Genomic DNA, 13,858 nt, shown 5'->3' with positions numbered 1-13,858 from the left:
AGCTCTGCCACACACCTGACGTAAAATCAACTTAAAAGACATTCTGGCTGTGTAAACTTATTAATCTTCGGCTATGTTCACAAGTATTTGGCGTAGATGTGGTGCTTACGCCTGCATCCCATACCTGTTAATGGGGGGGGGGGATCTGTATCCTCATTCACATGCACTGGAAATTTCCCATGTGACAGAGTGGAAAGTAGTTTGCTACTGGAGAGCATGAGGATTAGTCTTATTGAATGACATTATCCTCGAGTGGATCCACATCATGTAGGACTTAGAAATTCACTAGTCATACAAAAAGTCAGAGGAGCCTGGTCCGGATGCCATATTGGCAATCAGTGGTCACAGGAGCAGAGACCGCTTCCTCCTACCCACAGCCATCTCCAGCACCCCAAAAGCCTCCTCCTACCCGCCGGCATATCCAGCACCCAGAGAGCCTCCTCCTACAAGCGGTCATCTCCAGCAACCAGAGAGCTTCCTCCTACCTTCATCCCCAGCACCCCGAGAGCTGCATCCAACCGCCATCTCCAGCACCCAGAGAGCCCTCCCCAGAGCCTCCTCCTGTCCAAAGGCATCTCCAGCACCCAGAGAGCCTCCTCCTACCCGTCAGCATCTTCAGCGACCAGAGAGCCTCCTCCTACCCATCGCCATCTCCAGCACCCAGAGAGCCTCCTCCTACCCGTCAGCACCTTCAGCGCTCAGAGAGCCTCCTCCTACCAGTCAGCATTTTCAGCGACCAGAGAGCCTCCTCCTACCCGTCGGCATCTCCAGTGACCAGAGAGCTTCCTCCAACCTCAGCCATCTCCAGCACCCAGAGCCTCCTCCTACCCGTCAGCATCTTCAGCGACCAGAGAGCCTCCTCCTACCCATCCCCATCTCCAGCACCCAGAGAGCCTCCTCCTACCCATCCCCATCTCCAGCACCCAGAGAGCCTCCTCCTACCCGTCAGCACCTTCAGCGCTCAGAGAGCCTCCTCCTACCAGTCAGCATTTTCAGCGACCAGAGAGCCTCCTCCTACCCGTCGGCATCTCCAGTGACCAGAGAGCTTCCTCCAACCTCAGCCATCTCCAGCACCCAGAGCCTCCTCCTACCCGTCAGCATCTTCAGCGACCAGAGAGCCTCCTCCTACCCATCCCCATCTCCAGCACCCAGAGAGCCTCCTCCTACCCATCCCCATCTCCAGCACCCAGAGAGCCTCCTCCTACCCGTCAGCACCTTCAGCGCTCAGAGAGCCTCCTCCTACCAGTCAGCATTTTCAGCGACCAGAGAGCCTCCTCCTACCCGTCGGCATCTCCAGTGACCAGAGAGCTTCCTCCAACCTCAGCCATCTCCAGCACCCAGAGCCTCCTCCTACCCATCGCCATCTCCAGCACCCAGAGAGCCTCCTCCTACCCGTCAGCACCTTCAGCGCTCAGAGAGCCTCCTCCTACCAGTCAGCATTTTCAGCGACCAGAGAGCCTCCTCCTACCCGTCGGCATCTCCAGCGACCAGAGAGCCTCCTCCAACCTCAGCCATTTCCAGCACATAGAGAGCCTCCTCCTACCTGCATCTCCAGCACCCTTAGAGAGCCCCCTCCTACCTGCTGCCATCTCCAGCACCCAGAGAGCCTCCTCCAACCTCAGCCATCTCTAGCACATAGAGAGCCCCCTCCTACCTGCTGCCATCTCCAGCACCCAGAGAGCCCCATTCTACCTGCCGCCATCTCCAGCACGCCCCCTCCTACCCACAGCCATCTCCAGCACTCCTTATCAGTAAGTTCCCACAGTGTTATGCCAATGAAGTTGGGTAAATAAAAGAAGGTGTACAGGGAACTAAATCCACTGCCAGACTAGAGAGGTGGCTGCTGGACCAGTCTTGTTAATCTTTTTGCTCAACTCTCTCTATATCTAATATATTTATCCATCCATCATTGGGATCCACTCCAGGGTTTACAGGTAAAAGTGCACTTTGTGAATAAGATGTTATGGATGAAGCTTCACCAGGTCTCAGAAGAGAATCCGAGTAACATTTCTTTCACACAAATCTTCCTGAGCTCCTGAGCCATCTTCTGGATGGCAGAAATGCACATCCACGGCAGAGAAATAGCACATTTACTGCCATTTAGTCTAATTTAGAAGACAATAACAGCAGACTAAGATGGGCTCAGTGCAGGAGGAGGCAAATGTCATCAAGTCTTCAGCCTGCTCCGAGAAGCCCCAATTTACATACAGATGAGGAAGGCATCTTAATAAAAACTAAATAGCACTTCAAGGAGCGTGTAGTGGTTATTGAGAGTAGGCATTGTTCATTCATCAGCCCGCTCCACACAGAAATGATGCCACTTGGCAGCAGCTAGTTACCTGGGAAATTCTCGCAGAGTACTTCAATTGGAGTCGCTCGCTTTGTATCTCCAATTTTCTGATACCTTTCTTTTAATGTGTCTGCCTACAATGAAGAAAAGACAAAGATTGAGAGGATTTGGTAACTGGAAAATAGAAGAAAAATAGAACAACTCAAAAGAACCATTAATGGCGGCATTAGGAGTGATATTGCTTCTGCTTCTTTCATTTGCAGTCCTATAAATCGGAGAGAAGCTTTACATACCACGAGGTCACTACAATGCGCTGGAGTAGAGCGGAGCTCGTATACCCTCCTAGCTTCATTAAGGCTCTGTGTTTTCCCCCAAAACATCACCATATTAGCCTATTGGATGTGCTTGAGCTATAGCTGCTCAGCTTCACCGACAGGAATAGGACGGAGACCAACATCAGACGCAGTCAGGTCAGGGAGCCACTAATACAAGCTTTGCACCACTTCACCAGCAAATGACCTCAGTGGGATTTATTTATTTGTATTGATAGCGGCACATCAAATGCATGATGCCCAGAATCTGCTGGCGGTCCTCACTTAGCAGCAGCTTTGATGCTGAAATATATTCTATATACGGGTGTGAGGTTTATAAAGGACCATCCGATCAGTAAGATAAAGCTGGAAAGACATCTTTAGCCATCATCACGTTTCCATATTTTAGTAAAAAAGCAGAGTTGCCAGCTCACCCTGGGAGAAAGCCCTTTAAAAGAGGTTGTCCACTACTTTTACATTGGTCTGTCCTTAGGATAGGTCATCAATTTCTGATCGCCCGGGGTCCAACTCCAGTCACCCACCCCCCCCTGCCCGATCAGCTATCGGAAGTGCTCACCTGCCGAGCTGCTCCTTCTGCTTGTGGTGGCCAGGGCTTGGTACTGAACATCCGCCTCCTATTAAAAGCAATAGTAGGCAGATGTGTAATACCCTGCCACTACAAGCAGACGGAGCAACTCTGCAAGTATCTACTGCCGCCACCGATAACAGCTGGTTGTCAGACCCCAGGCGATCAGACATTGGTGACCTATGCTAAGGTCATGCCATCAATGTAAAAGTAGTGGACAACATCTTACTTGTGCATGCTGGCTTCTCTGATCTTTGAACTTTTTTTTAATATTCGCAAAAGGTGTTAGTTGACTACTCTTTCATGGTCCTTGCTGGGAACTTCACTACTAAGGTCTGCCCCATAGTGAACGGTTACCTTAAGTCCTTGCCAAGGCAGGCTTCCTCGTAGAAAATACATAAACATATGTCCTAAAGCTTCTAAGTCATCTCTTCTACTTTGCTCTAAAAAGAAAGAAAGGAGTATGTTACCCACAGGAGCAGACAATACAATCACAGCAGATAATACAGTTCAGAAGACAACCAGATACCAACCTATCATGGTAGAGCCCCAATGTTCACTTTAGATGGATCACCCGGCAGCTATCTCGCCCGACTGCCCTGTGATCTCTATGGGAGAGCCACTGTCAGACATCGTTGGCGGTGGCTTATTTCTCAGAAAGAAAAGGATCATCTTTCCGAAATTGGTCTAATCGTCATTGAGCAGGTATGGGCGACATATCATGGTGGCTCAGTGGATACTATTGCAACGCTGGGTTCCTGGGGTCAAAGTCTAGTAAGGATGCCATTTGTATGACATCCCTCCGGGTGCTCCCGTTTCCTCCCACATACCTAAAAGCCAAATTTAATCTACAATGTAGCACCCAACCGATGAGCAATGCCAGCCATTGTCCAGTGCTGTGGAATATAAAATATGGCATGAATGCCCTTTGTCACTAGACCACAAATCAGCACGGACGCTCGGCAATCTTCAGTGGGTGTCAATACAATAGCATTTCTGTGCAAGGGGGGACAGAAATTTCAAGTATTAACGCTTCTCAACAGGCAAAGAGAAATGCCTTGGGCTATTTTTATCTGGCTGCTCAGGGCCATGTTATCCAGCGACATAGGAGATGGCGTTTTCATGGCCCAGTAATGCTACGCAGTCACCTGAAATGTCCTGTTTACACTTCACGGCATCAAATTCCCCAAACTAATGAGACATTCTGATTCTCCGCCAGCAGGTGGCAGCAATAAGCTACTCAGATTCCAGAATACGGTCAGAATGGTTTTTCTTCCCTTTCTGCAAGTTTCCATACTCGGTAAAGTGACCGGTCGCTAAGAGCCGGCGAAATGGCTGCAGCTTAGTATTTCCAAGCATGCCGAGCAATCCATTAACAAAGCTGGAAATCCTGAAGAGGTAATCATAGAAACAGGAAAAGAGACCAGACAGATCAATGCCATCTCCCCCGCTTGCAAACTGGAGATCTACTTAAGCTGTACACATTTATTTTTATGTCCGGCCCGGAAATTCTTTAATTTCTTTATTGACTTCCAGTGCCAGGATCGCTGCCAAAAGTCGGAGATGCCACAGCCTGATCCGGGTTGTGTAACTTAGGGCTGGCATACATCTCATACAGATGACTTGAAAATATTACCAATTAACTTGTGGCCCAGAGAAAAAGTCACATTTTTCATATTAGAAAATCCTGAAGGATCGTCCGACAAACTGCAGGTTTTACAGGATTTTGGGACAGTGGGGTGGATTTTTCGTATATTCCTCTAAACATGTGACCTGTGAAGGTATGCTGATCCTTGTAGTGTGTGCTCACTGTTCATGCCCAGCACTCGTCCGCCAGCCTATACTGTCGGGTGGAAGAGCAGCCATCGGGTCCAAGTGAATTTTTAGACACGTTTGTCATGGAGAAAAAAAACAAAAGTGCAATTAGTAGCACGGCCGGGGTCTCCAGGTCCTGACCCACTGAGGAGAGGAATAAGACTTTCATGGGAATGGGCTTTTCACGTGCTGTCCCATTGCAGACAGGCCCACAGCTGAAACTATAAGCCAGGTGATGTAATGAGTCCACAGCTGAGCAACCGAAGCCCTAAGGGTACGTTCACATGAACACCACGTGGTGTGCGGGGAAACGTACCGCGCACAGAACAAGAAGAAAAGGAAGGTTCAATCAGAGCGAGAAGCTGCAGAGTTTAGACCCATTTTGCCAAATTTAAGTCAAGTCCGGGGCACATCTGAAATCCATTTTGCCGCCCATGCTGGCAGCCAGATCACCAGGCCGGGCGAGCGTCCTCTCCAGAGCATCGAGTCTCAGTGGTCGCCTTTCACATATGTATGGCATATTCTACACATCTTCTGGAAGTGTTGGCGATGGGCATAACCCTTAAACACACAATGCTAGAATATTCTATGTGCCCTCTGGAAGAACCTGTTGTGTTACACATCGGCCTTGGGAACGATACTTTTGTGCCGGATGATTCCATCCCTCAGATAGGAGCGACTTATTTCTGGATTTGTGACCTTCAGAACACAAAAGACTTTAGTGCCTTCGTTTTCTCACAGTAAACCGATCAAATAAAGAGTGCGTCATCTGCAGAACAGCGGCCTTGTGTCTCAGAGGAGGGAGAAGGTCCACAATAGTGCATTACGGCCACTGCAGGAGGCCTTACAGGAAAAGCCAGACAAACTGGTCACCAGTTTATTTCTTCATTTGGCTGGGGGGAGGTGGTTGTGTCCTGCTGCATTCATTGTGGTCTAAAAAGGTCATTCTTAAAATGCATTCAGCCGATCAGTACGTTAAATGGGATGCCGAGTCATACCATACCTGTGACCTATCCACGGGGCAGGCCATCAATATCTGATGGGCACCCAACTCCCCCAAAGACTAGGAGCCTGCTGCCGGCAGAGTTTGTGGTATTATTTTCTGGTATTACCTCTTGCATGATTAGATAACACATTTCAGATCAGGTCTAGGTTGGGTAGGGGCAGTACAGGAGAATTTATCTGTGTGACAGTCCCTTTTATCAGCTCTCCTCCACTCCTTGCACAGTCACCTCTGCTGTGCTGCCCCTCACCCCACACTACGTGTCCCCAAAGATGTGTCAGTATTGCAGTTAAGTCACTTGTGCTCAACTTGTCATCGGTCTGCAGTGAGACCAGAGCAGGCTCATAACTTCTCACACAGGAGTCCAGACCGCACTGATCTCACTGTAAAGCAATGACAAATTGCTTGAGCACAGCAGAGATTAGTGTGATTACATCTATAATATGGAGAGACCGGCGCTAAGCTATGGTGGGGGAGTGTTCTCTCTCCAGTGTGTTACTGCTTGCATATGGTTGGTTAGCATCATACAGGAAGAAGTACAAGCCCCCAATGAAAACTCTCTCAACTTTTGTTAAAGGGGAACCTGTCACCCCCAAAATCGAAGGTGAGCTAAGCCCACCAGCATCAGGGGCTTATCTACAGCATTCTGGAATGCTGTAGATAAGCCCCTGATGCCGGTGGGCTTAGCTCACCTTCGATTTTGGGGGTGACAGGTTCCCTTTAAGTTTAAGGTGGGTGTTAATCCATTTAACTCATTAAGTGCCAAAGACTTTGCAAATATCTCTGCAACACAGGAGAAAAAAAAAAAACCCAAAACATGTTTTATTCCACTCCGCAGACACCATTATATACGGTATCGTGTGCAATTGAACATGAAAACAGAAACATGATCGGTGTCAAACTGCTCAGATATCGCAGTGACTATTGACCACTAAATGGCTGTGATAAGCAATATCTCGGATCCCAGCTACTGCAGCAGAAGGTTCTCTGTATATATTACAGGCTACAGCTAGTTCCCACTGGTTATTGAACAAATACGGAAAAAGAAGTCTAACTTTAGCAATTTTTACTGTCCTGCAACTCCAAAACCAGCCAGTCTCTGCACCTTTTCCTCCTTATCTGTAAACAACCATGGCTCAGACCATCAGCACACACAAACTATTCACAGGAATGATCTGAAACAGGCCAGTATTGGGGATGCCAAAAATGCATTGTTCAGGTAAGTTTATTTGTTCTATTTTTAATATTTGGCTATACTAAAATGAAAGGGGTGGTCAGGTAACTAAAATGTATTTTATAAATATTTATTTTTACACCTTGATCACTTTTGTAATTACCTTTATCATAAAATAGGCTGCAATTCTCCATATTCTGCTAATCCCTAAATATGCATTTTATTTTTTATCTTAAACTTCACTTCCTGTGACACTTCGATCAAGCGGAGTCAGAAACAAGATGTCTCAGAAGGCTGGAGCTGCACTCGCTTTCCCCTCCAAGTACAGGACATAATCAGGGTGTGACACATGCAGGTTACATACTACAGTTATTTCCATTTCCGCCCTGTGAAGATATCCTGGTTCCATAATGGTGATCGATGCGGTGGGAGGGGTGAGCGCAGCACCGGCTCTCTGCTTTTATCGCTGTTAGCGGACTCTTACTGTGAAATAAGAGGTCGCCAGGGGTTGGAGGTAAAAATAACAGTGAGTGACACCAGAGCTTGATGCCACTTGTCATAAGGGTAAAATGACAGAAGCAGGGCGAGTGACATCAGGGCTGCCCACTGATGACAATTCATTTGAGGACAACGATAGAAGCTGTGGGACTGTGCTGGCGTCACTCGCACATTTTTTTTTTTAAAATCATCTCCACCCCCTAACGACATGTTGTTTCACAATAAAAGGCGGCTGTAGCCGTCGAAGACAGAAGCAGAGTGCTGGCACTGTGCTCACCTCTCCCACAGATTCTATCAGCACCAAGGAACCAGGACATTCACTGAGCCACGATGTAAAACTAAAAACTGTAGACAGTAACTACAGCGCCACCCCTTGATGACATCACGTTCCAAGGAAGGATGATAAATGCTGCGAGTGCAGCCTAAGCCTCCTGTGACGTCCAGTTTCAATCTCCTATGAAAGTTCCAGGAAGTGATGTAAAAAAATAAAAAAAAATCACATTTAGAGATTAGCTGGATGGGGAGCCGTGTAATAAAGCAAATTTGGAAAGTGATTAGGATGTAAAAATATATATGTAAAAATGACATTTTAGGTATTGGAGAGCTTCTCTAAATCTCTTAAAGGGCACCTGTCACCTCGTTTTTTCAGTATGAGATAAAAATACTGTTAAATAGGGCCTGAGCTGTGCATTACAACAGTGTATTTTGTGGACCCCGATTCCCCACCTATGCTGCCAAAATACGTTACCAAAGTAGCCGTTTTCGCCTGTCAATCAGGCTGGTCTGGTCAAAAGGGCGTGGTGTCTTCCCCCAGATCTTGCTTAGTTTTCCGTTGGTGGCGTAGTGGTTTGCGCATGCCCAAGGTCCCGAATCCACTGCACAGGGGAGTTAAAAGAGGGCGATGTGCACTATTTCATTGGTGCTCGGTGGGGGCGGCCATCTTCCTTTGGCCGCGCGTGCGCAGAAGCGGCGCTCTGCTGGCGGGATGCCACGCGTGCGCAGATGGATATCGCGGCGGCCATTTTCCTGAAGCAGAGTTCGCATCTCTGTTGTAATGCACAGCTCAGGCCCTATTTAACAGTATTTTTATCTCATACTGAAAAAACGAGGTGACATGTGCCCTTTAACCCCTTAGCAACACCGCCAATTTTGTACTTAATGACCAGGCCAATTTTTACAATTCTGACCACTGTCACTTTATGAGGTTATAGCTCTTGAACGGATCCCATTGATTCTGAGACTGTTTTTTCGTGACATATTGTACTTCATGTTATGGTAAAATGTCTTATTTATGACTTGCGTTTATTTATGAAAAAAAACAAAAATTTGACAAAAATTTTGAAAATTTTATAATTTTCAAACTTTTAATTTGTGTGCCCTTAAATCAGAGAGTGGTGGTTTCCCACATGTCTACTTTCCAAAATTGTGCTGATGTAAACAACTTTTTTTTGTTAGGATGTTATAAGGGTTAAAAGTTGACCAGCGATTTCTCATTTCTCCAGCAAAACCATTTTTTTTAGCAAAGAAAAATAAACCAGCTCACCCGTGATACATTAGTTTAACTTCGGGAGCATGGTCCCGCTGTGTCCAAACGTGTAAAGTCCAAAAGAAGAAAAATATCCAACTCCACCGAAGCCGTGAAGATAAAAGTTTGTGAATAAAGAAATTTTAACATTGAGGGTACAAACTTAAGCACAAACCATGTGGGTGTGAACCTCAATGCGTTTCTGGAGACTAAGCTCCCTTAGTCATGATTAAGGGAGCGTAGACTCCAGAAACGCGTTGAGGTTCACACCCATATGGTTTGTGCTGAAGTTTGTACCCTCTATGTTACAAGTTTGTGAATAAAGAAATTTTATCTTCACGGATTCGGTGGAGCAGGACATTTTTCATTTGCATTTTTTTTTTTTTTTAGCGACCATCTCACATTTGGAGTTGGGGGGGGGGGGGGGGGGAAGGTCAATATAGCAGAAAATACCCAAAAGTGACAACATTCTAAAAACTGCACCCCTCAAGGTGCCCAAAACCACATTCAAAAAGTTTATTAACCCTTCAGGTGCTTCACAAGAACTAAAGCAATGTGGAAGAGAAAAATTTACATTTTTTCTTTTTTCACAAAAAAATTTACTTTGGAACCAAACTTTATGTTCACAAGGGCATCAGGAGAAAATGGACCACAAAATTTGTGCAATTTCCCCAGGGTACGCCGATACCCAGTATGTGGGGGAAATCCACTGTTTGGGCGCCTGGCAGGGCTCAGTCGGGAGGGAGCACCGTTTGACTTTTTGAACGCAAAATTAGCTGGAATCAATGGCGGGCGCCATGTCACATTTGGAGACCCCCAGATGTACCTAAGCAGTGAAAACTCCCCAATTCTTACTCCAGACCTCTAACCCTAATCCCAACCCTAACCCTAGCCCAACCCTAACCCTAGCTGTAAGCCTAGCCCCAACCCTAACCCTAGCTGTAAGCCTAGCCCCAACCCTAGCTGTAAGCCTAGCCCCAACCCTAACCCTAGCTGTAAGCCTAGCCACAAACCTAACCCTAGCCCCATTTCTCTCTCCTCTGATGTGATAGATAATATCAGAAGACAGAGAAATAAATAGGAAATAGGACCTTCTTTGTGAATAGCAGATCGCAACACTGGGGGGTCGATAAAAACTGACATGAATCGCGATCTCCGGGGTCTCAGCTACCCCTGAAAGCCGAGAACCCGGAAAATTTCAGACACTGGGGGGGTGCTATAACCTTATTTCTCAGCACTGCTGAGGAATAAGTACCCTTAACTGCCACCGTTAAAAGGTTAAAATTAAATCTAAAAAAAACGTAACTATTCATAGCGTACAAAAAAAATAGATTGCTCCACAGAGCCCCCCTGCAGCCTAAGATGCCAATGTAATTGATGTTCTCATGATGAGTGACGCCACACAGAAGTGACATTATCTGCTGAAGCTGCACTCACATATCAGTTGTGTGTGGCCAGTTGTTTTGAGCTTGAGCACCTGTCTAGTGCATGCTACTGACTCAATAAAACATCTAGCACAAGTGATTGACATAAACCCGACACCAGCGGAAACTATAGGATCAGCTTTGTCAACAGCTGCCCTCCAGAGCAGTACAAGAATGCCAGATGGAAGAGGAACGGAAATCTATGAAAGCGCCCTGGCTGCACCTTTATTGGATGTTAACTGCTTCATAATACACCAGAATGATGCCCAGGTCGTGTTTATTAAAAGGGAGGTTAGCAATATAGTAACTTTTATTTTGGGCGGTCCCATGGACAAAGTCTAGGGCAGCGGAGTTAGAGTATGCACTCCTCCGCTTTAATTAAAGTGATGCTCTGCAGAGCCCGGTCCCTGGGTTCCAAAACCCAGTTCTTGAGATGGCTGACCAGCAACAGTCAGACCCCAGAAATCTCCTCACTCATGGAAAGGTGACGACGTACAATCCAGAGAACAATCCTTTAACATTTAGAGACCCCCCGGGCCGGGTCACACCTACCTTTTCCTAAATGTGTGTTTATACTCATGTATCTCGCTGTTCCTGTAAGGCTTTTGTGTTCTCTGTAGGGTATGTGCTTCTTTGTTTCTGGGTCAATGTACTCTTTTGCCAAGCCGAAATCTATTATGTGAATTATTTGCTGGTTCTTGTTTCCTGGACGACCTATCAAAAAATTTTCAGGCTTTACATCCCTATATATCAAGTTCTTGGAGTGAACATATTCCATGCGGGAAATCTGTAAGAAATAAACGTACAGGCATTAATAATCTGAAGCAAATTGGTAAGAATATTATTTATTACGGTTGTATGTTCACAATGGTCACAACGTCGTTACGGGGAACCTGTCATATTGAAACCGGCATCTGATCTGCAGGGAGGACGCTGTAAAGCAGGAGGAGCCATTTAGACTGACGTACATTTTTTTGTGGGAAAAAGTCTCGGTATACATTGCATTTCATTCATTGAAATCCCTGGTGCTCGGATGTATAAGAGTCCAGTGGGCGGTGCTACTCAGTGACTGACAGCCTTCCTTCTAATTGTGCATGCATTGATAGCTGTTAATCACTGATTGTACGTATATGAGTCCAGTGGGTGATCCCAACGTTGATTGACAGCTCTCTCTAAATGCACAGAGGGAAGACTGTCAATCATTGGTTAGGACCGCCCACTGGACCGTTATACACATACAAAGACCAGGGATTTCAATTAAGACAGAAGCGTTACTGAATCTTCTCCAACAAGCCTATTGATTATTTTGTTCAGCTTCGCCTTCTCTGTACCAAGCTGTCCAGAGATCAGACTGAATGTGCAACATGAGAGGTCTCCTTTAAGTTGGGTTATCTAGAAAGTTCACAACCATGATATGACCTTTGTCAATTTGATGCGTTTCTGCCCCCCCCACAAGCAGTGATCATTGGGGTACCAAGCAGTAGTGTTCCGAGAAATCAGCTTTCCACCCTACGTCATAGGAAAGTTCTCCTCTCTAACATTAGGAGCACCCAGGGCATAACATGTGAGGAGCCAGAATTGGCCTTTACACCCAGCAGCACAATGCATTTACGCCAAACTTCCAATGCAGAAGCTTGTTCCTAACATGTCTACAGGAATGAATCAGGTTTCTCTTTTTAGACCTGTATTACCATTCCTTGGGTCAAGTCCAACCGAGCCTTACAGAACGGCAGAGAAATACTGCAGAGTTCATTGAGCATGGAGGGAAATGTTTACATTAAGAGGGCGGCTCAGAAAATTCCTTTATAGTGGTTGTCTGAGAGCTGAACACATTAAAGTAGACGAAGGAAATGTAAGGGAATGTTTCCACGTGCAGGAAACGCTGCGTGTTTGACGCTGCGCAGAGCTGCAGCGTCAAACACGCAGCGTCCAGATGTTACAGCATAGTGGAGGGGATTTTATGAAATCCCGTCTCCACTATGCGTGGTAACACGCACCCGGCGGCCCTGCGATTCCAGACATGCTGCGCATCTTTTTAGATCGCAGCATGTCCGTTTACCTGGCGGCGCCGCCTGCGCCGCCGCAAGGTATATCACAGGGCCCTATGTGTGGGGTGCGATGATCCCGGATGTGTGCAGTGAACACATCCGGCATCATCGCGTCACAGAAGGGGGCGGAGCAGGTTTGCCGCTCCGTCCAAACCGCCGGCCATCCTGAAAGTGGACACATCCCCTAAGAGGAAAATACATTACTCCACCATGGATGCTATGGTGGTCCCCATCAGCCTTTGTTTACATTCCTAGAGTACTGAAGGCCATAGCAACATGTGACCGCTGCAGCTAATCGCTGGAAATACTGATCATACCTTTCCTTCAGACAAATAACTTCAGAGGCATCAACTTCGGGGATTTAAAGAGGTTGTCCACTTCTTTAGCATTGATGACCTATCCTTGGGATAGGTCATCAATGTCTGATCAGTTTGGGTCCGACACCAGGCACCCCCCGCCGATCTGTTGGCAGGAACTGCTCGATTGGGGAGCTGCTTCTGGTTGTGGAGGCAGCAGGGACTGATCGGGGTGGGGGTAGGGGGGGGGGGTGTTTGTGCCTGGTGTCAGATCTCAAACAATAAGATATTGATAACCAATCCTAAGGATAGGTCATCAATGATAAAGTAAATCCCCAAAGTTGATGCTTCTGCGGCTGTTTGCCTGAAGATATGACCAGTATTTCCAGGGATTAGCTGCAGTGGTCACATGTTGCTATGGCCTTTAGTACGTTCTCTACCAAGTAGACACGTCGGTCTGATTTCATATGTACTTGAGAATAGCATCAAAATCGATAAGCTCCTTCCCCAACCAGCTCTGCTTTCCTTATTCCTGAGTGTGCCCTGTTGAAGGTATCATTTCTGCCCTACCAAAGGGACCAGGAGTACAGTAACAAAGTAGCCAATACAAAGATTACATGCTGATGTCCCTTGACTCACATTCTGTTTATATATTTCGGATGTGCAGAATCCAGACACTAGTGTATTCCTACAAAATGCAGCTTTACGCTGTTCTCCTGACTCCTGCTTGTGCAGGCTGACAAGGAGAAACCCATCATAAGCAGGAAGCAGGCTGAATCTGTAGTACAGAAAATACAACAAGACACTGCAGTATACATCAGGAGGCAGCTAGTCTATCACTAATCTCTCAACTGCTGCCCTCAGATAGTATTTTGACTAAAGCACGCG

General features: G+C 46.7%; 1 protein-coding gene across 6 annotated transcripts in view; it reads right to left on the bottom strand.

Annotated features, from left to right (window-relative positions):
• Positions 1-13,858, bottom strand: part of CSNK1G3 (casein kinase 1 gamma 3) — a 150,210-nt gene that overhangs the window by 35,483 nt on the left and 100,869 nt on the right. For all 6 annotated transcript variants that reach the window (XM_077291070.1, XM_077291097.1, XM_077291107.1 and 3 more), the window contains 3 exons: positions 11,179-11,413; positions 3,545-3,630; positions 2,340-2,424 (listed from right to left, as the gene is read on the bottom strand). In XM_077291070.1, coding sequence (XP_077147185.1) covers positions 2,340-2,424; positions 3,545-3,630; positions 11,179-11,413 — 406 coding nt within the window. The remainder of the gene's footprint in view (positions 1-2,339; positions 2,425-3,544; positions 3,631-11,178; positions 11,414-13,858) is intronic.

The sequence above is a fragment of the Ranitomeya variabilis genome, chromosome 1 (genome assembly GCF_051348905.1).
Source record: "Ranitomeya variabilis isolate aRanVar5 chromosome 1, aRanVar5.hap1, whole genome shotgun sequence".
NCBI lineage: Eukaryota > Metazoa > Chordata > Amphibia > Anura > Dendrobatidae > Ranitomeya > Ranitomeya variabilis.
The sequence above is the reverse complement of the archived record's forward strand: the minus strand, read 5'-3'. Positions and strand labels throughout refer to the sequence as shown.